Source organism: Phaenicophaeus curvirostris, chromosome 14, assembly GCF_032191515.1.
Source record: "Phaenicophaeus curvirostris isolate KB17595 chromosome 14, BPBGC_Pcur_1.0, whole genome shotgun sequence".
NCBI classification, from domain to species: domain Eukaryota; kingdom Metazoa; phylum Chordata; class Aves; order Cuculiformes; family Cuculidae; genus Phaenicophaeus; species Phaenicophaeus curvirostris.
In genome coordinates this window covers 6,231,312-6,254,353 of record NC_091405.1, presented here as the reverse complement: position 1 = coordinate 6,254,353, position 23,042 = coordinate 6,231,312, and the positions used below count along the sequence as shown (strand labels likewise).

The 23,042-nt window shown below is 44.6% G+C and overlaps 2 protein-coding genes across 2 annotated transcripts in view; both read right to left on the bottom strand.

Annotated features, from left to right (window-relative positions):
* AMFR (autocrine motility factor receptor) overlaps positions 1–23,042 on the bottom strand; it is a 414,702-nt gene that overhangs the window by 52,126 nt on the left and 339,534 nt on the right. The window lies entirely within an intron of this gene.
* BBS2 (Bardet-Biedl syndrome 2) lies at positions 1,102–22,871 on the bottom strand. The gene is made up of 17 exons (XM_069868686.1): positions 22,728–22,871; positions 19,794–20,021; positions 19,287–19,412; positions 18,951–19,013; positions 15,809–15,886; positions 13,582–13,686; positions 12,592–12,678; positions 11,100–11,235; positions 8,734–8,873; positions 7,805–7,949; positions 7,102–7,273; positions 5,972–6,101; positions 4,513–4,644; positions 3,854–3,991; positions 3,014–3,126; positions 2,159–2,307; positions 1,102–1,541 (listed from the first exon to the last, which is right to left on the bottom strand). The coding sequence occupies exons 1-17, from the start codon at positions 22,842–22,844 to the stop codon at positions 1,435–1,437; spliced, it is 2,166 nt and encodes a 721-aa protein (XP_069724787.1). The 5' UTR covers positions 22,845–22,871; the 3' UTR covers positions 1,102–1,434.

The window sequence follows — 23,042 nt, the reverse complement described above, 5'->3', positions numbered from 1 at the left end:
ATTCCATAATCAAGCCTTAAAGCGCAGTTGCTTAGAACAGCATGGGTGGCTCACCACCCTTTTTACCAAGGAGCTGGATTTGACTAACAACCAGGTTCTTAAAAGGATTCAAATGAGCTCCTGCTGCAGATTGGATGTGACAGAGATCTGTGCTTTCAGCAGTGCAGTTCCCTACTGAGGGGGCTGAAGCAGCACCAAGGGGCTAAAAACACACTCCAAGAACTCCAATCCCCATGTGTCTGGCTGCAGGCTCACCGGTTGTTCTGTAAGGAATGGTGGGCTGCCTTTAAGTTAGAGACAAACCAGTTATGGGACACAAATACAACCTCAAGAAGGCACCAAAGAACTTTGCTTCCCAGCAAAGACTGCCTCCTCCCTGCCCATGCTGGGAACACCGACCTGTGCAGTGGCAGAAGCCATGAACAGCGTGGGAGGTAGGAGCACTGGGGCACAACCTCCATCCTGTGCAGGATATTTTTAGCTTCTAGAAGAAACTTGCTTTGGCAAAGGTTCTAGAATATCTTTAGATCTAAGACAGAGCCTTACTGTAATATATTTTAATCCAATTCTGAGAGATCCCACAATTAATAAACAGGTTTCAGCCAGAAGCCGAGAGATTTTTTCAATACCTTCTTCTTTTGATCGCATTAAGAACTGCCAGCTCTCCATCTGTACGCACCAGCCTGGGTGTGTGGTTAGTTTCCACTGTTCCCAAAACGCGCCCTTGCCCACCTCAGTATCTGCAGTTTTTTTCCAGCAGCAGCACGGAACCAGTAGCTGGAAGCAAAACTTCCTGCAATGCAGGTGTGGGGAGAGCGTCAGGTATAAAACAGACGGCTTCCGACCTGCGCGGGTAAGGGAACTGCACGGCTTTCAAAGATCTGCTGGATCAGTGAGGAGATGTTATCCCTTTGGTGCTCCCAGTGTACTGAACTGCAGTTTACCTAGAAAGCACATCGCTGTGATGAAACGTGGGATTCCAAGTGCTTAGTGTGCTCAGAGACTAAGCAGCAAAACCAGAAAAGTGCTTTGGGTTTGTTTTTTTAACAAATATACTTCACCGTACGCATTTCCCCAACTAAATTGGACCAAAAGCAGTCAAACCGCTCTTTGTTTTAATGGAAAAGGCCGATGCCTTAACTACAAAATATATCAAAATACATAAATAAGTTACTGTAAGAAAAATAACTGTTCCAAAGTCATACCTCTGCCTCGCATAAATATCACATTTGCACTTAAACTCTGATGCTTTCTTCATGACACTCGCTGTCCTTTGGCCTGCATAACAACATTCACTGTCTGATGGCTTAACTAAGATGCTACCCTAGCAATTACCTCCCCCTGTGGTGCAGCAGGGGACCAGACTAACCACTTGTCATGCCTGCTCCTGGCTGTGTGGAATCCCTGCCTTGTGCTGCTGCTCCTCCAGCCATTTTAGGAGGAGGCTGTTCCCACACGCATTATCCTGAACAGCGTGTTAAAGTTGTTGCTTCTTATTGCATCCCGACAGGCACTGATCACTTGTGTTTTCGGTTTGCCAACTGTAAAGAGATAAAGAGGAAAAAAAGGGAAATAAAACCACTTCAGTTACTAGGAAACTGGTGAAAATACTCACTAGGTCTAGTCTCAATTTAGGGTCCTTTCAAATACCTTTAAAGACACGGTAAAGTGCCATCTGTTTTCTAACACATAAATAAAAGCCTCTCTTTACAGAAGTATATTCTGTAGTACTATTACAGTAGAACTCAAAGGGCTTGTTGAAAGGGGAATCTATAAACACAAAACCCCCTCCTTCCTCAGAGATGTACAGAGCTAATAATATAGACAGTCTTGCTTAAGCTTATAGCTGTTTTTTAAAGCAGAGTTATAAATGAAAAACTTAAATACTACTTTAAAAATGTATTTTAAATTGTGTTCAACAAAACTGGTGACTTCTGTACCACTACTGTGAGCTGTTATTTCTAAAACCATGATCCCAAATGATACTGGGTGCTCAGAGTTCCCTGAGCCATGACTGAAAACCAAAAGATTACTTCCACTAATTTAGCTTTTAGGCCCAAAATGCTGAAGTCATCCAACCCAGGCAGCCTTTGCAACACATGCCACGTGCCTCAGTGGGGTCTGAGAATCCCTGCTCCCTCCAAACACACGTACTTACCACGTAACCGCCCAGCCCTCTGGATTGCCTGATTTACACTTTTGAGATTATTCAGCAGCTCTGTGTGGTTGTTGCATCGGATTTTGTATTGATTTATTAAATCTCTGTTAAGATCATACAGCGCGATGTACCGTGTCTTCATGTTTTTCCTGGGAGAACAATGAGCCCAGTTATTTGCATCTCTGGGGACAAGCAAGTCATTCCTGGTTAGTCAGTGTAAAGGTGCAGCGATACACGGCTGTGATGCTACCACGGTTACCCACACGTCTGCCAGCTACAGGACAACAGGCTTGTCTAGACATGGTGGATACACTCGTTATTTTACTGTAAAAAAAGATCTATTTTTGCAGTTACTTTATCCAGCAGCCCAAAGAGAAGATGCCACTTTCCCCGGTGAAAGTAACATTACTCTGCGGTAGCTCCGACCTCTTATACTCCTGCCCTTGACAGTAATGACAGGACATTAGCAGAACACAGCAGATCAGAGTGAAAGGACTGACGACTAAAATTTCTTTCTTGGTGTTCTCAAAAGTTCACATCCCACAGAGCTTTCACTGTCTTCTTCCCCTCATGTATCTTTTCTAGGGCATCTCACCATCTCAAGGTTGATTCACCCCACGCTAAGCCCCTATCTCTGCCCTTCTGTCTTCCCCAGACTGATTTTCCACCTAAAGAATAAGACAAAGCTCAAGGACAACTCATAGTTGGACCAGCAAAGGTAACAATTCTATATTGAGAGTTTTAACTAAGCGATCCCTATATCACACATATGAGGGTTTGTGCTCTTCTCTGCCTGGAAAGCAAAGCCTGGCCATTCCACACCCAAAATACAGAAGCTAAGCAGCAATAGCTCACATGTCTCCCAGGAGTCGTGCATCTTCCGCCTGAACCAACATGCTGCGGATGAGGTTGGAGTGTTCAGCCATGTCGGCAGTGAGCCTCTGGTTCACCACGTGGTGTTCATCCACCTGCTCGAGGCAAACCAGCATGAGAAAGGACCCTGGCACTATGGACATTCAAGTGATAATGGTTCAAGCTAAACCTTGTCCCAGGGCGATAGGAAATAACACCGTGACTTAACCCACCAGCATCCCTTGAACCATCCTTCCTCCCTTCACCCTGTGGCTGCCAGAGAGTACTCTGTCTCCCAAAAGGAGTGGGGACCAGCCTGAGACACAGACCTTACACCCTGACACAGCTCAGTCTTTCAGACAACATTTAGGATTTGAAATATTTGTCCTGATGGAATTTATTGTACCGCTTATTTCTTACGGTTACTAGTTTAACACCATTCATATTCATCTTTACTGTGAGGGTGGGGAGGCCCTGGCCCAGGCTGCCAAGAGCAGTGGTGGCTGCCCCATCCCTGGAGGTGTTCAAGGCCAGGTTGGATGGGGCTTGGAGCCCCTGATCCAGTGGGAGTGTCCCTGCCCATGGTATAGGGGTGGAACTGGACAGGCTTTAAGGTCCCTTCCAACCCAAACCATTCCTTGATTCTACAAATCAAACACCAGGGAACAAGGGCCTGTTCTACAGAACAAAGAACAAACAGAAAACTGAGGGTGCCCCATTGTCCTTTGTACAGAATACACAGCAAGCACCGCTGGCTAATTTCCAAATAGATAAAGCAGTTTAGAGATCCTGCCCCCAGCAACTGCTTAGCTGCCAACTTAAAAATGCCGGATGCCTCCTCACCTTGACCAACACCTTCCGCAGCTCCTCAAAGTACGCAGGAAAATCTGCTTCCACCTGCAAATCTTCAATGGCCAGAAAGGAGGCCATTGACTGGATAATGTCCCCAGCTAAATCAATATCATCTGTGTTGATAGAGATCTGTCAGAAAGGAAAGTGAAGAAAGCACTTCAGCGCTCTTCCATGCCAAAACATCCAGAATTACTCAGCAGGTCTGCCTCTCAAATAGTTACCAAGGCACAAAGCAGTTCAATCAAGAGGCAAAATCATTGCATGAGCAAGCTCTAGGGTTTTCTGTAGATAAGAAGACACTGGTTTCAAAAGGGCTTTTATTCACGCCTGGGGTAAAGCAGCGTATGTGCATACAGGACCAGCGCAAAAGTTACAGGCAGCCTTTGTGCCTCAAATTATGGCTCCTTGAAACCACTCTGTGTGGGAACAAATACCTTCCTACAGATCTGTAGGCTAAGCATTAACTTCATTAACTGGCCCTGGAACAGTAACGCAGATGCAAAAAAGTTTCCAACGACATCCCTAGAACATAAGTACTTTCTCTGCCTGTTCAGTCTTCCTTCATTTTTACTGCCTCATGTTGGCACCACCTTGAAGTTTCACCAGAGTATAATTAAACGAGCATTTCTCTTGTCCACAAAGATACTCGCCTCTCCGCCGGGCTTGATTTTGATGAAGAGCTGACCTGCATTACGAAGGGAAGTGAAGCAAACTTGAAAGGGAGCACTCTGGAACTCTGCATCCTCTGGCAGCAAGAAGCTCTGATTCAGCCACATGACAATCTTGCAAAAATAAAATGAAGAGCATCAGCCATCAGCAGTGTGGAATGTGTAGAGAACCATACAGATCCCCTGTATGCAATGTGCTCCAGTGGGCTCTGTCCAGGATACCATGGAAATAACATTTACTAACTGTTATCCCCTAAATCCATGTCATGAATTTCTTAGAATGGGGACAGTTGACTCCCTGCTCCAAAGCTGAATAGTCATAGAATCATGGAATGGTTTGGGTTGGAAGGGATCTTTAAGCTCATCCACTTCCACCCCCTGCCATGGGCAGGGACACCTCCCACTGGACCAGGGGCTCCAAGCCCCATCCAACCTGGCCTCTAACACCTCCAGGGATGGGGCAGCCACCACTGCTCTGGGCAACCTGGGCCAGGGCCTCCCCACCCTCACAGGAAAACATTTCTTCCTAAGATTTCATCTCAGTCTCCCCTTTTCAGCTTAAAACTGCTCCTCCTCATCCTGTCCCTGCACTGCCTGATCCAGAGCCCCTCTCCAGTTTTCCTGGAGCCCCTTTCAGTCCTGGAAGCTGCACTAAGGTCTCCCTGAAACTTTCTCTTCTCCAGGCTGAACACCCCCAACTCTCTCAGCCTGTCCTCTTATAGGAGGTGCTCCAGTCCTCGGATCATCTTCACAGCCTCCTTTGGACTCTGAAGAAAATCAAATCCAACCACCAGAGACCACAACCCAAGGTCAAAACATAAGCCCAGTCCCGGAGACCAGAAAAAGCTGGGAAAAAAGGCTTGGTTCTACTGCAAGAATTTAAAAAGCAGAGTTTAATTTCATCTTGTGGGTTTTTTCTTGGCCATTTAACATAGCAAAGGTCAGGCAAATATGGCAGAGCCCTACAGTTATGAGGGGAATAATCAGCTCTAATCACTGTCATCCACTGTTCAGGTCTTTTAGAACCAAAACGATAGCATCACTGCTCATCTGTTATGAATCTGAGCCATTTTCTGGGCACCGTATTGCCTTTTTTTCCATCTGCTGCTCATTTACACAAATCATCACTCCCTACAGGGCTCCAGCCAATGGCATTCCATCAGTTCCTACACAGCAAAGAATAAACTTATCTGCAACTCCTCACCATCAGAGGCCATTCGTTAACGCAGCTGCAGGGAATTCCTGAAGCAGGGACTCCCTCAGCTGAGGCATCATTTGAAAAACAGAATCAAGCTGTAACACACAGGCTCCAAAGGCCAGCAGTACCATTCACTGCATCATTTTCCTTTGCTCTCAGATATCTGAAACAAACTGCAAACCCTTCACCTACAGTATCTGTAGGATACAGAACTGAGAAATGGGAAGCAGAGCAGAAACTCACCCTTTGCGGCCTCTCGTTCACTGTACAGTTAACAAAGCTCAGTGGCTCCACGGCCGAGTCCGGGCTGCTCAGGGCATACATTGAAAAGCGGGGAAGCTGTCTTGTCAGCTCGAATACATGGAACTGTGTGCTGGAAGTAATCCAAAGGAAAAATAGAGACAGTTACTAAGATACCAGGGATTCACCTATTCCAATGGTTACTGGTTCTTTTTTAGCTGGCTACTGACATCAGCAGCTCCCAGCTACGCTATCAGCTGCTTACTATCTCCCACAAAAAATAGTGGAACTTGGAATCCCTCCCCATTGCTGACATTTTCCATAATCCATCCAATGAAATACATTCTCTAGACTAATATATTTATGATTTTACTATGTGATTGGATATTTTCTTTACAGGTTCAGTGAAGTCTTATTAAAAGCAATAATAAAGACAAAGAGAGAAAACAAAAAGGGAATTGAGTCCCATGCATTCTTTCTGGAGTGGCTGGCTGGCTCTCAAAATACGCGTCCCTGTTCAGGGAAAGGATGCAGCTTCCTGGGGCAGCACCAATTCTGGCAGATGTGAGCAGGGAGAAAGCTGGTGTCAAGTGTATATGAACAGATATACTATCTCTATGGGAAACTGGAAAGTGTTGTCTTGAAATCAGGCATATGTTGCTTTCTGCTGGCCTTTAAGATAAATGGGTCTGTAGTTTGAAAGACACCACTGTGCCTCCAGGCCTGCCCAAGTACTTTGTCCAGAGCAGCCACCATTCCAGGCCTTGGAGAAGCAGCCATTTAAGAGCAGGCAGCCTGGATGAAGCCTCTACCTCTCTAAGCTTCCTCTAGAGACACCAAAGTTCTTCTCCGGAGAAGAAATGCTCACTGTTCCCCTGAAGGCAGAGGCAGAGCACAGCAGGTCCCAGTGACTCCAGAGCAATTAGAATTTCTCTGGAGCAGAGCTCAGCACCACAGGTGCACGAGTGTTTCTAAGAAAGCATTACCACTCTCCTTCCAGTAACACAGAGAAGTGGGACACCAGGGAATTAACAGTGCACTTCTCATGGGACAAGCATGAAGCCACATCGTTGCCGTTTCCTGGTCACACAGTTAGCTCTGGAGACCAGGAGAGATCACAAGACAAAACTCACCTGTTCCGGTAACCCACAAAGGCTTTGATGTGCAAATCCACAGGGACATCTTTGGGTGGAGTGAGGGGAACACGAACACAGCCCGAGAGGTTCTGGAGACTGGGGTGTACCACATGGCTCTCTCCTTCAAAAATGCCTTCAGCGAAGATCAGCACAGCACGGATGATTGTGTCTTAGCAACAGGAAGAAAAAGCAGTCCCTAAATTAACAGCTTTCCTCGAGCAACAAACCACCATTTTCAGAATTAAGCACAGTCAATTATTCACACCCCTCCCCTGCATTGCTGAAATACCCTAACTGACCAGCACCACCACATCTGGACGCTGGGTGAATTCACCCTGTGTTGCATAAAGCCAGCTGAGGTCCAGCCACATCCATGAAACAACTTCACTAACACGGCTGTAGATGTTGAGAGTCAAAACAAATGAGTGTTGCAGGTACCATCAAGACTCATTTCATCCAAGTTAAATGTTAAATGCCTTGGAAAATAACACATAACAAGAAACAAATTCCATCAAACGCCTTTCCCCTGAGACCCATCAAAGGAACGCAGCTTGACTCAAAACTCTGTGAAAGGAAAGCAACCGCAAATGGGAAATTACAGACAATAAAGGGGAGACAAGCAAATCAGCAGCTAAATATAACTAAATGTTTGCATGAATTTACATTAAGTGAATGTCAATGGTTGCAGGTTACCACTCACCATTTGTGGTCGAAATGCACAGCTCCACATGAGCAGACTGGCTGTCGGAGCCCAGATTAACCGCGAGGGCTGTCTGGAGCTGGGTGTTTGCTGGAATCACACCTCTCTGCCCATCTGCTTCCTTCAGCTGAGTGTTCAGGTCCACCTGTTGCAAAACACATACCCTTCAGTAGCAGGATTTCAAGATATTCATTCAAGCAACCTAGAAACACACACGAGTCAGTTCTCTTTTTCTGCAGGAGAAGGTCTGGGAAGCAGTTCCCAGACATTTCACATTGCTCTGAACAGCGGCTGGATTAGGGATGGAGCTGTGGACACCCGGGCCACAGTTTGTTCAAGCACCTCATTATCAATGGAGCTGAGCTCTGCACCCAAACCTTTATTCAGAAAAAGTACCTAACACATACTGAATTCTAAGCACGAGCTTATACGATTCCATGCCTTTGCTCTGGTGCTGATTTACTGTTCAAATACAAGTCTGTTCTTTCCTCAGACTATTTTCTGATACTCTTCATTTCTGCAGCTTCACCATCAAGTCAAAAGTGCGCTTCCTACACCCTGGCAGTGCTCCCATCCACCTGATCCTCTCAAACAATCCCCTCTGACCCCCGAGGTGGTTCATGCATGGAAAATTACAATTTGCAATCATAAGCACAGGGCTGAAATGAATCCAGTTCCAAACACAACTGCTCTGGCAAGATGAAGGAGCATGGAAAATCTTACTTATTAAAATACAAAAAGCAGGTTCTGAACTTGCACAAGGAGCAAGACATATGCAGAAGCAGGAATCCCCAGTAGACAATCTCACTGCATCATTAGAGGTTACAGCTTTGACTTGTCTGGACTGCCCACAACCAGCTTCCCAGTTTATTCCAGATTTAGAGCAACAGGGAGATGTGTTTTGGCCCTACACGTTATTTAAGGAGTACCTTTGCGTTTTCCTCGTAATTTCTCAATTCCAGGAGCAGATTCTGTTTCTTTTGACTAAGTTCTCGGATCAGATCCTGCTCAGCACTCGTATCCATTAGGTTTCCTTTCATCTCCTCACCTCCTGGCAGATAGCCTCGGACTGTACAGAAACAAAACACAGCCAATTCCATCAAAGCCTTTCCCCAAAACTTTAGTTTCTATGACAAGACCCCCTTGTAGCACCTCAGCAGCAGACACTGATTCTGGTCTTCAGCTAGTATCATTCAGCTGAAAACCTGAGCATTCATTTACATTTGAGAGGCTTTGACTTTCCTGGCGATAAGAGACCCGCACATTTAAATACAGAAAAAAAGTTGAATTTACAACCCGTCTTTAAACTGTCTTCACCTGACCAGACAAGTGCAACGGCTGGTCCTTTTAACAGAGGATTCCCACTGCAATCATTCTTTTAGGTGCTTAGGCAAGTCTGCAATTACACAAAATTAATAGAACGTGTACCTGGATTTCTAGAGCTGGTCAGAGGAGTTGTTACTGTCTGGAAGTGACTGTAAGTCACTGTCAATCAGCCAGTAAACAAGATTTATGCACATTAGTGCCCCAAATTAAGGGATATTTCACTCCAAGGGGTAAGACCAGTTTCCAGTAGCCCAGTAGAGCAGAGAGTTATGGAAATATATCCAACTGCCTGTGGAGACAGAAGAGCTGAACGGATGATGAGACAAAGATGCTTGCTATAAACTTCCATTCTGCTCCACATCTGTGTGCTCTGATTGCAGCTGACAAGGAAAGCCAGGGACAAAAATCCTATACCTGCGAAAACCAAGCTGCCTGACTGTGAAATCCCCATAAAAAGTTGCAGGGAACTCGAAAAACATTCAGCACCCACACTGTCCTCCAATGAAAGGATCCACTGTGTTACTTCTGAGTGAATCATTTGTGTAAAATGAGAGCAAGACAGAAAACATACTGAAACACAGAACACCACCCACTGTGAATGGCTGCTGGCCCCAAACAGAGCTCCAATAACAAGGACTGTGAAAAAGCATCGTTCCTACAATACCAATAACAGGGCTATTGCTATTTAGTAATGCCTAAAGGGATCCCCATTGTGCCATGGCTTGTTTAGGATGGACCCACTGAAAAAAAAGATGACCATGTGCAGTGGTACTTTCAGAACTGTGTATGATGTTCCCCTTCTGTAAGCTTGGGAAAAAACGTTTTTATGCTTGAGTCGAAGTGTAGCACATCCCCACAGTCTGTGATTAAGACAGACAGCGAAACACTGGTCTCTTTAACGAGGACAGGCTTTTGTTCCAAATGGGTTGTGCCAGACCTGCTTGCCCCAAGCCACTGACGCCAAGCTGCCAGATAATCATACCAGTGTCTTTCCTGAAGCCACACTTGTAAATTCATGCTGACCTTATATAAATCATCTGTGATCATATTAGCTTCCACTCACAGTACCCAGGTCTGACTTCTTAATTGCACGGTGGGACAAATCCACCAGTTCCAGCCTCAGATTAGCATTTTCTAAGAAATAAAGTGCTGTTAACACCTAAAAGTTCTAAACCAAAATACACACACCTTTACTTCTCTGAACACCTTTACCTACTGTAAAACAACCAAATAATTATCACATGTAGGAAAAAACCTTCCTATACATTCATCTATGATAACGTTGCCTGAAGAACCACAGTCTTTACTCAAGAGAGTTTTCTTTGCAGACAGGAGAAGAGAAGGCTCTTAGCAGACCTTATAGTGGCCTTCAAGTACTGAAAGGGGCTCTAGGAAAGCTGGGGAGGGACTTGTTATAAGGGCATGGAGTGACTGGACAAGGGGGAATGGCTTTAATTGGAAGAGGGAAGATTTAAATTAGATATTAAGAAGAAACTCTTCACGATGAGGGTGATGAGACACTGGCCCAGCTTGCCCAGAGAAGTCGTGGCTGCCTCATCCCTGGAAGTGTTTGAGGCCAGGTTGGATAGGGAGTTGAGCAACCTGATCCAGCAAGAGGTGTCCTGCCCAGGGAAGGGGAGTTGGAACTGGATCAGCTTTAAGGTTCCTTCCAACCCAAATCATTCTATGATTCTAGGAATATTATGCTGGCACTTCTTATGTTAGGCAAGTGAATTTTGATGGTTTTTTGAATCGTAATGAAACTCATGCTGATTATCACAGAGAGGGCAATATTCAAAATCACGTTTGCAGATAGCACAACTCAAAATTCCCTTCACTTTGCATGAAGTGAAGGGAATTTGGCACACAAAAATGCCTACGGAACAAAACAGTGTTTAGCTAATCTGAGATGATGTGATGCGCCTGATATTATTGTGTACTGAATTAAAATCCTGAACAAAGCCCCTACCTTCACCATCAACCGAACAGCAGATTAACTGGGTGCTCCCATCCATTCTGTAATCCCCCTCCACCACTCCTGCGATTGAGGAAGCAAAGTTGTCCTTGAAGATGACCTCCCCAGTGCGGTCACTGCGTGCATCAACCTGGAACCATGAAGAGTTCAAAGGCACAGTGTGAACAGAAAAGCAAACTCCAAAAACACAGATCGTGCCATACTCCGAGCTGCTCTGCTAGGGGAACTGCAGGTGAACTCGCAGCTCTGCTGATCAGAACACACGTGAAAAAATACCACCAACAAATGAGCTCTAGACAGACTCTGCTAGAAGGAACTGCTCGTCAGAGATGTTTCCCCAAGTCAGAAACAAGAGGAAGGAAAGAAGGGGACTGCAGGCCTGCACTGGGCAGGTTATGCACACATGAAAGCAGCAGTGATGGCACCACACCAGAAATAAATTTAATGCAATATTTACAATCTCTCCTCTCAGCTGCAGTCTGTGTCTGAAGAATTATTTTCATACACAAATATGACAACCCTGAATTATCTTTCATTGCAGAAGAACAGAGGGAGGGGCTCAGCTCTGTGCAGTGTGTCTTTTCCAAAGCACAGGACCCAGCACTACTTTTTCATAGAATCATAGAATCACCAGGTTGGAAGAGACCCACTGGATCATCAAGTCCAACCATTCCTATCAAACACTAAACCATGCCCCTCAGCACCACGTCCACCCGTCCCTTAAACACCTCCAGGGAAGGCGATGAGAGCTAGGGACTGTTTCAGACCAACAAGCCAGGTAGAGACTGTCAGTGGAAAGGAACAGAAAAAGAAGAGCAAAGCAAGGAGACGCTCTCTCTTTAACAATGTTATACACCTAATGCAACATCAGTTACAACATATCAGGGCTCTAGACTGCCAGCCTGATATGAAGTTAATTAAATTCCCCAAGGCTAATGAGAGTAATGAGAGGTGTGAAGAAAGCAGCATAGCTTTACAAAAGAAACCTGGCAAGCTGCGTCCAGGAGGGATTTGGAACCTAGAACAACCATTGCTGGCAAAGGGGAATACCAAGCAACAGGCTTAAGAGAGCAGGACTGGGCTGTACAGAGTGCCTTTACATAAAACTGAATAACGCTTCATTAATCCTGCTGTACTCCAGACTGACGCTGCTCTCCTGTTACACAACCACTTTGTCTTCCCTGCAGTCTGAGAACATTCAGGAAACATTGCAGAGGATTATTACCATGTGCTCAAGTTGCAGAGACACCCAAGCTCCAGGACGCAGTATACGATCCCTGCCACCACAGAAACAACTCACCACACCTTCACAATTGACTCTGAGCTAAGCAGAGGAAGCCAAAATAGGTTTACTGCAATAATTCTTCAGCACTCTGTTTGCAACAGTCTGTTTAATTTCTTGGCTGTTCTCCCTTAGATGATTTAGCAGCCTTGTTCAAACGCAGCTTCCAGATTTTCCTTGTTTCCTTCCCCTGTACAAACTCACCTTCCCATTGGACCAGCCAGTGATTAACTCGCACACACCATCAGAGTTCAGATCGAACGCGTGTATGCTCATTGCGTGGTTCTTAGACTGAAGACAGGAGAAAAAAATAAATAAGCTTGGGTATGCTTTCCACATTGCACGTGCTTGACACATGCAAGACTAGAGTACGAGGCTACAGAGATATAGAAAGTAATGGTAAAACGTCTCTTCACAGGAAATTTGAGCATCGCTATCTCTAAGGTCACACACACATCTGAAGTCTTTGCCCATGCATTACAAACGTACTCTGTTGCTCTCAAAGGACCTGGTCTTTCTTTTAAACACATTCTCATCCATGCAGATGATTAGAATTCAAAAAACCAGGTGTAAAAAGGCAAATTCTCTAGAAGAAAAATCACAGCTTCAACACTCATAAAATGAGGCCACTGAGGAGAGCCACTGGCCCCTTCCTGCCACCTCCCACGGAATCCTTTGACTTCTTACTATTACATAGACCGTTCTAATCTGTGTTATACTAAGAATATTAAAACGAGCATCAGAAAAGGATCTTGCCAATACGACTTGTTGCAGCAAATTGCTCTTGCTATGAAAAGCTAGATTCCAATATAGATTGATTCCATCTCTGAAAAACAATTTATTGATTCAACAACATAGCCAGAGCCATTCTCTAACAGTGAACTCAAATTTCTCTGTTGGTTGAGTGATGCTGTGAAGCTGAAGCATCCCTAGCTGTACAGCTGTATCAGTGCTGTTTAAGCCATCACCAACAGTTCCAGAAGCACTGAACTGGCATGGTATTAATTTTGCATGCATCTACAAAAATAGGTAGATTTCCCAAGGAAAAAAAAAATCATATTAAGTGCTACAGTCAGCAGAAAACTTCAAATTGATCTAAGGAGTCTGGATAACATCAGAACAATCTGAAATTAGGTACCAAATCCCCTAGCAGACTTCAAACTTTCAGGGATGATATTCTGATGTCAGACTAACCTTAATCCTCCAGTAGCGGGCTGTCTTATCATAAACTCCAACTGTTCCATTAGAAAGAGCATAGCCAAACCGACTGCCATACATGGGGCTAAGTGCAGTAATCGTCTTGTAGGAGGAAAGAGAGAGGATACAGGAGTGAAAACGGCTGCATCTCCAAGAACAGACAACAGACTACACAATCTCTCTAGCAAACAAACCTTTTCACTACCTGGATGCTAAATAAGTCCATTAAATACTAAAGCAACTAATTTAAAAAACAGTTTGGAATCACCCAAGGCCTCGTAGGTTTTCCTCACACCAACTGCATTGCCGGTGTTAAGCTACACTTCAAAGATTGCAGATTTGCCCTCAAACTTCAACCAAATATTTCCTACCACGAGCAGCAGTACAACTGCTCCCAGGATTCCTGCAGTGATCAGTGCTAACATATCACCGAAAACCTACTCCAAACATTCCTTCTGGCTTCAGGACTCGATGATGCCAAGGAGGTCAGCATTGCATGGATTGCAGGAAAGCTCCACAGCTATTTTTGGTAAAAAGTCTTTGGCCAAGATTAATGAGATAAAACTCCACAGCTCCCACAGTTGGGCTTTTCCTGGAACGCAATTAGGACACGGGGTAGATATTACCTGCATAAGTACCAGCTACAGGGATAGACCCTAGAGCTGTAACTCAGCCCGTTTCTCACTCCTAAAACACGCTACCTTACAATTATTCCTAGAGGTTAGGCTCTCAGTGCTTGGAAATGCAGGTTTTTCCACACACTAAGACGAGAGATTTTCATGTCAGGAGGAAAAATTGCAATTGTCTGTCTGGTCTTCTATACAAGGCAGCACAGGAGACTTCCTTAAATTAAATGCTTCACAAACTCCCTGACTAAACTCAGCTGACTGCGCTCCTTGATCTTTTACCATAAAACACGATTTCCAAAGCCTTTACCCTTCCCTTCCATCTGACAGATCATCTTCAAAGCCTTTCCCAGGTATCAAAACCTGAGCACAAGACCTCAGCAACAGCCAGGAACTCACAAAGGCAGTAATACTCCCTTTAAAATCCGATGGTCCATTTATAAATTCAAGAATCACAATAGTCTATGGTTTCAGTTTCACCAGATTAAGTGATTAAACACAGAAAATGCAAACTATTCATGTCTTTCAAAACAAGGTGTATAAGGCCATAGTTGCCTCAATTTACCTACTTAAAGGGAAGGTTTAGATGCAGCTGTGCCCTTTTCAGAGCAGTAGGGTTGTAACAGGCTCTGCAGGTGTGAATTTATAACAATTCTACTGTGTATATGGAAATAAACCATACCAGAAAGTGATGGACTTTCAGCTTCCCGTTAACCAGAAATCACAGCGCAACTCTAGACTGGCTCCTGTACCAACTGCAGAACCTATCACAGGCCCAGTTCTAATTCTGGCTACAGCAACAGCCTCCTTCCCCTAAAATGCTGCCCGGATGTGCCCTTTATAGCTCTTCCTAAGTGGTTTAATAACCAACTAAGCCTTTTAGCACCAACTGTGGCAGCAGGGAGACCTCAGACCTGCAAGGACAAAGGTCTGTAGTGTCCTACCTCTACCCTGGGGCCAGCAGGATCATGAGGAAGCTAAGAAAACTCCTAAATGCCACAATAAAGGAATTTTCCTCCCATTTGAAGCAACCAGAACTTAACAGTGGGGTGCCTCAGTCTTAAGCTAAAAAGCAATTCCCACACCTTTTGGCTGTCCCTCTGAAAGCCCAGCTGCCCCATGTTTTCCTTTTGGCATTGCAAAGGTGCAGCTCTGTTTGTACAGCCAGTGTGTAACTCCAACTGCAACATAAACCTCCTGTTTCATGCGGGCAACCCCTTTCTGCTCCATCATGCGCTGTCTGGATACACACAGGCGAGTTATTCATCAGGATCATGCCAATGCATCTGAGGAAATCACAATCCAGCACCCTCTGTCACCTTTGGGTAGGGCCCTGACTTTCAGTCAAGCAACAGTTAACTTTCTCAACCCGGTGAAAGATTTGTAAACAAACAAAGCAAAAAAATAAAAACCCCATGCATAATGGAAGTCATTATTTAACTTTTGCAGTTCTAGCACAACAGATTCTGTGCCAAATAGTTAAGTAACTATTTAACTACACAATAAATCTGGACCAGAGTAACCAGAGAAGCTTTACAGTACATAATACTTTCAGCTCCATCAGCAATTATAATAAACATTAGCTAGGAGTAATTTACCTCTGTCTCTGACATTTCTGCCACGATCTCATCTTCTTTAAACACCCGGATGTCAAAATCTTCAGAGCCAACAAGAAGCTAGAAAAAAACCAAAAAATAGTCTACCTCAAAAACAGTTATTCAAGCTAAGGAAATGAAAAGGATATACTCAAGGACCCAGAGGGCAAATAAATATCCCAAGTCCAGCAACAAAGAGCTTCTAACAGCTTTATGAGAAGTTGCCAGTGGAACAAAAGGTACCCTCTGTCAAGAGAAGGCTTCAGGAGTCTCCTGTTGAACAAGTATTAGTTTTACGTTTTTTGGTCGAGCTAGACTCTACAAAAGCATAGTGAAATACCTGGGATGGGAATGAGAAAAGACACTTTGGAGCATCACAGCTATGATTGTTTCTTACTGTAAAAGAGTCAGTGTCATAACTCCTCACCACAATTCTACACATCAAAAACAGTATGATGCCTGTGTTGGAGCAGGAGACCTGTGGCTCGGTTCTGACTAGCACTACCTGGGTTCCAAGAAACACCAGCCTCAGGTTATCAGCCTGTGAGCAAGCAGCTGGAAAAAACATTTGCTGCTGAGTACTGAGCATCCCTCATTTAAAAAATCTAAGAGCAAATGAATCCAAGTATCAAACCATCGCTGCTCCTCCAGCCTAAGTGGTGGCTGCCACCAATGCGAAGCATGGCTAAAATGGGCTTTAACTTGATGTAAACGATCACATAAATAGGACATCACCACTGAATCTGGTCTTCTGCATTCTCATTCCTTATCATTCTTTACATCTCAGTTCTTGTTTCCTAGTTGAGCAGGTAGAAGGTAATAACTGAAAAGGAGGCCCTGTGGAAAAGCATTTTCTAAAGACAGTGACAAGTTACAGCTGCTGTTTTGCAAACCGAGAAACCAGGGAACACATCTATTTAGTGCCTTGCCCATAAAGTCATCCATCAAATCAATGACAAACAGAATTAGAGATAAAAGTTTAAAACCTGGTAGTGCCTTTTCCCACTGGAATTGATGAGTTTTCCATCTTTACTTGGCAGAACAGACACATTTCCATATCAAAGTTGGATTTTTTTAAAAAGATTAAAGGTTTTTTTTCTTCCAAAGTGGAGATGCTTCAAATTATGACAAACTTAATCACACCAACCTAAGCTTACTTTAGCTGTTGAAATGATTTACAACAAATAACACCAGATATATTGACAACTCGTAACTACCAGCAAAAAACAACCAGCAAAAAGCACAGGATCCTGAAACAATTACTGGTGATACTGCATTTCCTAAAGGTGCCTGGAAGATAGGTTCTGTTCATTAAAATTGATTCAACTTGTCCACCTCAATGACTTTCATCCCACTGGACTGGAATTTCAAAAAGCAAGGAAAAAGGCTTCCCACTCCCCCCACCAAGTCTTTCACTAGATGGGAGAAAGTAACCTGTACCAACCTAAAATCCTGAGGAAGACAGTGATTACAACTAATTAGTTTTGTTAGCTACTAAATGACAGAAGTATTCTCGTGCAGTTTTAAAGTCAATTTTAAATGCAGATGTGGTTTTACTGGGGGAGGGAAGAACGGAAATGAAGCCCACACACCCATTTATCAGATAAGACACAAAGTGATAAACAACAATTTAAAAAGATGTTTGTTTGCATTTTCTCAGAACTTCAATTTTAAACCAGAGGCAGCCTCGCAAAAGCCACAAGTTTAAAAAAAAGAAAAAAATTAATCACCTAGATAATTAAGATTTAAAAGAACCCTAAAAAAATCTCAGCAAACGGATGCTGGGCTAACCGGCAGGGTGAGTTTGCTGGATAACGCATCCAACTCTGCTTGGCTCCAAGGAGCATCGGACTACACCAACTGCTCAAAATTAATCTTTCTGGAGCAGAAAAGAACAAAACAACAAAAAACCCACTTAGAAGTGCAAGTGCAAAACCTGTCTAATTAGCACCATAGATCAGTTTCCTGGGTTCTGACCCTCCAAACGCTGTCTCCACTTTCTATAACCACCTCTCAGCATATTAGAAAACTACACCCTAAGAGAAGCTGCACAGAAATGGATTGAAAAACCTGAGATTTCTTTCACTTCCAGAGGATCCCTATCAAGCAAAGGGGCTGAACCAGTTCAGTGTTTACCAAAAACACATAAAAGGTGTAGAGGCACTTCACATATCACTATAAATATTACTTAGTCCAAGCAAACATTCCAAATGAGGATATGGGGGGAACTAACCAGAAAAGCTTACATATAATTATGATTAAAACTGAAAGACAGGTGACAGAAGTATTTTCAGCACAGTGATTTAACACCGTATTTACTTGCATCTGATGTATACTAGGCAGCCACTACTTTTCTTAAAGACTAGTATTTATAACCATGATCCTTCAATGGAAGGATGGAAGAACTGTTATAGGAGAATGCCATACAAATTCATGACTTTGCCCTTCCCTCACAGCCCGCATGGTCAGAATGGTAGCTGTTTCCTACTGTTGGCCTCAACTCCCAAGAAGCATCTTGCTGATAAAATATATCTTCATTTTAAATGAGAAACACTGCGAATATTTCAAAGTATCACAGAATGCACATCCACATGTGACTACAAAGAAACAGGAGGGCTGGATGTGAAGAAAGATTTCATGGTTTTGCCAATCCTAAGTAAAGATCATCACAGCAAAGCTTTTTAAGAGCTCTCTTTCACACGTAAGCTGCTTGCAATTTGTTTCTCTGAAATTTAAAAAAGTATTTATAACAGTATTCAAGAAATACCACTAAAATATATGCCTCGCAACTGATGGTCACAGTCATTTCATGGTATTTCTCCTGGTGAAGTTAAAAAATGAGAGTAGTTTTCCGTGACAGCTGGCAATCAATTCACCAAAACAAGGTAGTAACACTGTAAAGACCCCAGGTAAGCTCAGTTTTACATGCTCCAAGTAGTCCCAGAGACTTGTGCTGCTCCCTGGACACAGACCGAGTGGTTGTGCATGTTTTTGCCAGATGGGAACCCAAAAAGGCACAGCTTCCACACAGGGATCGCTGTAGGTGGTGATATAAATCAATCATACATGATAATCCACAGGTTTTTATTATAATTTCACTCCAAGACCACGAAAGCTGTTGAATTCACATGGAAATGGTACAAACCTCGTTTTTGCCATCGCCATCAAAATCACACAGTGCTAATGAACGAACATTGTCTCCAGTAACCTAAAAGAAGAAAGACAGTCCTCAATACTGATGCTGACTGTCAGAAGAGAAACTATTTTATGATCTCAGTGCTACAGAACAATTAGCACAGTCAACATTCATACAACATCTGAGTGCACTGACTACACAACCAAAATACAGTTTAAGGTCTGAGATAAGTTAAGAAAGATCAACATCAAATTAATATTTATCATAAAAAAAAACCACCCAAAAGGAATTAGTACCATTGAAAGAAACTTGTAGCACCATCAGAAGCATTATGCACAGCCTTACCGTCCAGAAACGGTCATTTCCCTCGTAATCAAAGCCCTGCAGGGCACAGTTTCCACCAATAATGGCAAGAGGAGATGAAATATCTCCCAGCTTTCCAAGAACTATCGCGTTGGCTCCATCTGAAACCTACAGAGAAACACGAAAGGAGAAAGAAACATAGCAGACAATGAGACATCAGGGTACACGAATCAAAAAAGAGCTTCCAGCCTTATCGCTATCAGTTTAGCTAAGCTCTGAATCCCTATTACGTCTTTGAACTTTTATCTCGTTAGGTGACGTGTGGCATATTCTGAAAATTTACTTTCACATGTGCATACACAGATGTGCATCACATTCATATCTTTTCTATTGAAATACTCCAGATATTCTAAAGGCAAAATGTTCTGAATACAGTGAAACAACTAATGCAAAGATGAGAAGCAAAGTCAGGCAAAACCAGTGATCTTTAGAATGGAAAGGAAAAGAAAACAATGAAGATATCAAAAAAAAGCAGTTAAATTAACTTGCCTCTCTGTAGAACAAATCTGAGTTGTTAAATACATCATAAGCCAATAAATTAGTCTGTGTTCCAACCAGAAGACAATCGTAACCAAGCTGAGGGTTTAGCACTCCTGAAGCCAGACAAGTGATCCCTTGGTTGATGTTGAGAAGAGAAATGTCAGCATCTTGGTTGCTTTGTATCATTCGGTTGGTGCTTGTTCTCTGCCCTCGGGCATGAGGATTATGAATAAAAACCTGTAGAAACAAAGATATAAATACTATCACAATGCATGTACGCGTTTGGATACAAACATTAAAGACTATTATTTGGATAAAAACTGTGATGGGGAAGAAGGGCATCCACTCAACTAAAGGCAGGACAAAAGAGCACGGGCTTTGCTGACAATACTATTTCTGACACTTATTCCTTAAACTATACCTAAAGAAGGGAAATACAAATAATAAAAGGGAAAAATCCTGCTCTGACCAGCGGAGTTATGCTACCGTTGTTTTGTTTGTTTCTGAAAACGGTGAATAACAAGTCTTCAGAAGCTGAAAAAGCAAACCAAGGGAGGAACAACAAACTAAACAAATGACACCCAGCTGGTAACAGAGTTACCAAAAAACCCTAAACATTTAGGACAACTTACCCTGTACCTATCTGTAACCTCCACCTGTTGGTGAACCTTGTTAATTTAAAATGGGGCCTATGATAAGTAAGTTTGCCACTGACCAACATTCAGTCACTGTAATTGTTTCAGGCAGAATCAGGGATCCCAGGATGTTATGCTTAATAGCCTTTGCTTTACAGTCTGTCTCTCAAACAAGCCCTCACTTTACGCTGCTCCTAAAGGCTCCAAAATAAAGTTAATAACAATGCTGGGAAACATCACAGATGACCCATGTTTGTATTCCCAGACACCTAAATGCCTCTGTGGGTTTATGCTTCACCTTCTGTTGTGTTTATTAGTACAGTTGTACTTAACTCTCTTTTGTTGTATTCCAAGCTCCAAGGGAGCACACACCACATGAGTTTTCTGCTCCCACAGGCAGTCTTCCCAACATCTACTGACACCTCAGCACTGCTGCGCTCCTCAACACCAGGCTCAGCACTAAGATTCTTTGCTGCCATAGAATCATGGAATGGATTGGGTTGTAAGAGACCTTAAAGAACATAGAATCATTAAGGTTGGAAGAGACCTCCAAGATCATCCAGTCCAACACCACTGTGCCTATTGAACCATGTCCCAAAGTGCCTTGTCTACATGTTTTCAGAACCCTTCCAGGGATGGAGACTCCACCACTCCTCTGGGCAGCCTCTGCCAGTGCTTCACCACTCTGTCAGTAAAGAAATCTTTCCTAATATCCAATCTAAACCTCCCCTAGCAAAACCTGAGGCCATTTCCTCTCGTCCTACCACTTGTTACTTGGGAGAAGAGACCAGCACCCACCTCACTACAACCTCCTTTCAGGAAGCTGCAGAGTGATGAGGTGTCTGCTTAGCCTCCTTTTCTCCACACTAAACAGCCCCAAGTTCCTCAGCCGCCCCTTATAACCCCTCTGCTCCAAACCTTTCCCCAGCTCCTTTGCCCTTCTCTGGATGCGCTCCAGCCCCTGAACGTCCTTCTTGTAGTGAAGGGCCCAAAACTGAACCCAGAAGAGCCTCATCAGCTCTGAGTACATGGGAACAACCCCTTTTAATCCCCTGCCATGGGCAGGGGCACCTTCCACTGGATCAGGGTTCTCAAAGCCCCACGCCATTTGGCCTTGAACATCTCCAGGGATGGGGCAGCCATGGCTTCTCTGGGCAACCTGGGCCAGGGCCTCACCACCCTCACAGGAAAACACTTCTTCCCAAGATCTCATCTAAATCTCCCCTCTTTCAGCTTAAAATCGTCCCCTCCCCATCCTATATCTGCACAGTATGGTAAAACCCATTGCTTTAAAATTCCCATAATCCCCTTGTAAAATTTGTAAATTGTAAAATTCCCATAATCCCCCTTTTTAGGTGCCTAAAAGCACTTGTTTTGTTGCCTCAAATCACAGTCAAGATTGCAGCAGAGGCAGCGCCCTTCAACACCTTATCTCAGTCTCACAAGCAGGCCTACTGCCCAAAGAGCTCCCTTGGAAGCACTTTGGAAGAGGAGCCGTTTGCACCCCCACTATCCTGGAAGAATTCTCTCCACGCTGGAGCCTTTGGGGTGGTGGATGTTTGCTGTTTTTCTTTAATTTCCTCTTTATTTCATTTCTTCCCTTGTATTTTTCTCTTTTTTTCCTCTTGTTCCCTGTTCCTATTGACTGCTTGATAAGCTGACGCTTTTCCGATTGCCTGTGAGAATTAATATTTTTTATCATTAAATCGTTTGGGTCAGAAGGGACTTTAAAGATCATTTAATTCTAATCCCCTGCCATGGGCAGAGGCACCTCCAACTGGACCAGGGGCTCCAAGCCCCATCCAGCCTGCCCTTGAACCCCTCCAGGGATGGGGCAGCCATCGCTTCCCTGGGCAACCTGGGCCAGGGCCTCATCACCCTCACAGGAAAACGTTTTTACTAGGTTCACATCTCAATCTCCCTTCTTTCAGCTTAAAACCGCTCCCTCTTGTCCTCTCCCTGCACTCCCTGACCAAGAGCCCCCCACCCCAGCTTTCCTGGAGCCCCTTTCAGCCCTGAAAGCTGCTCTAAGAATATTGCACAGAGTCACAGAAGGGTTTGGGTCGGAAGGGCCCTCAAAGCCCAGCCAGTCCCACCCCTGCCCTGGGCAGGGACACCCCCCTCTGCCTCAGGGGCTCCCAGCCCCATCCAGCCTGGCCTCGAACCCCTCCAGGGATGAGGCAGCACCGCTCCTCTGCCTGGGTTTGCGCTTGGGACGGCGCTGCCCGGCTGCAGGGCCTCGTCGAGCTTCCCAGCCCTGCAGCCGCCTCTATTTCAGGCCCCGGGCGCGGAGCCCCCGCCCCGTTACCTTGCCCGCCTGCGTGGCGGCCGCCAGGCACGGGTGCGTCCCGTCGAACCGGCCCAGCGCCACCATGCGGGGCACGATCTTGTGGTTCAGCTTCAGCGTGAACACCGGCACCAACATGGCGGCGGCGGGGGGAGACGGGGACGCAGGAGCAGGAGAACGGGAGGAGAGGGGGAGACCGGGCCGCGCGGCCCCCACACCGGAGCGCGGGCGGTGCCGGGACCGGCAGGGGGCGGGGCCCACGGCAAAGGGGGCGGGGCCACGGCAATAAGGCGGGGGCGTGGCGAGTGGGCGGGGCCACAAGGCGTAGAGCAAATG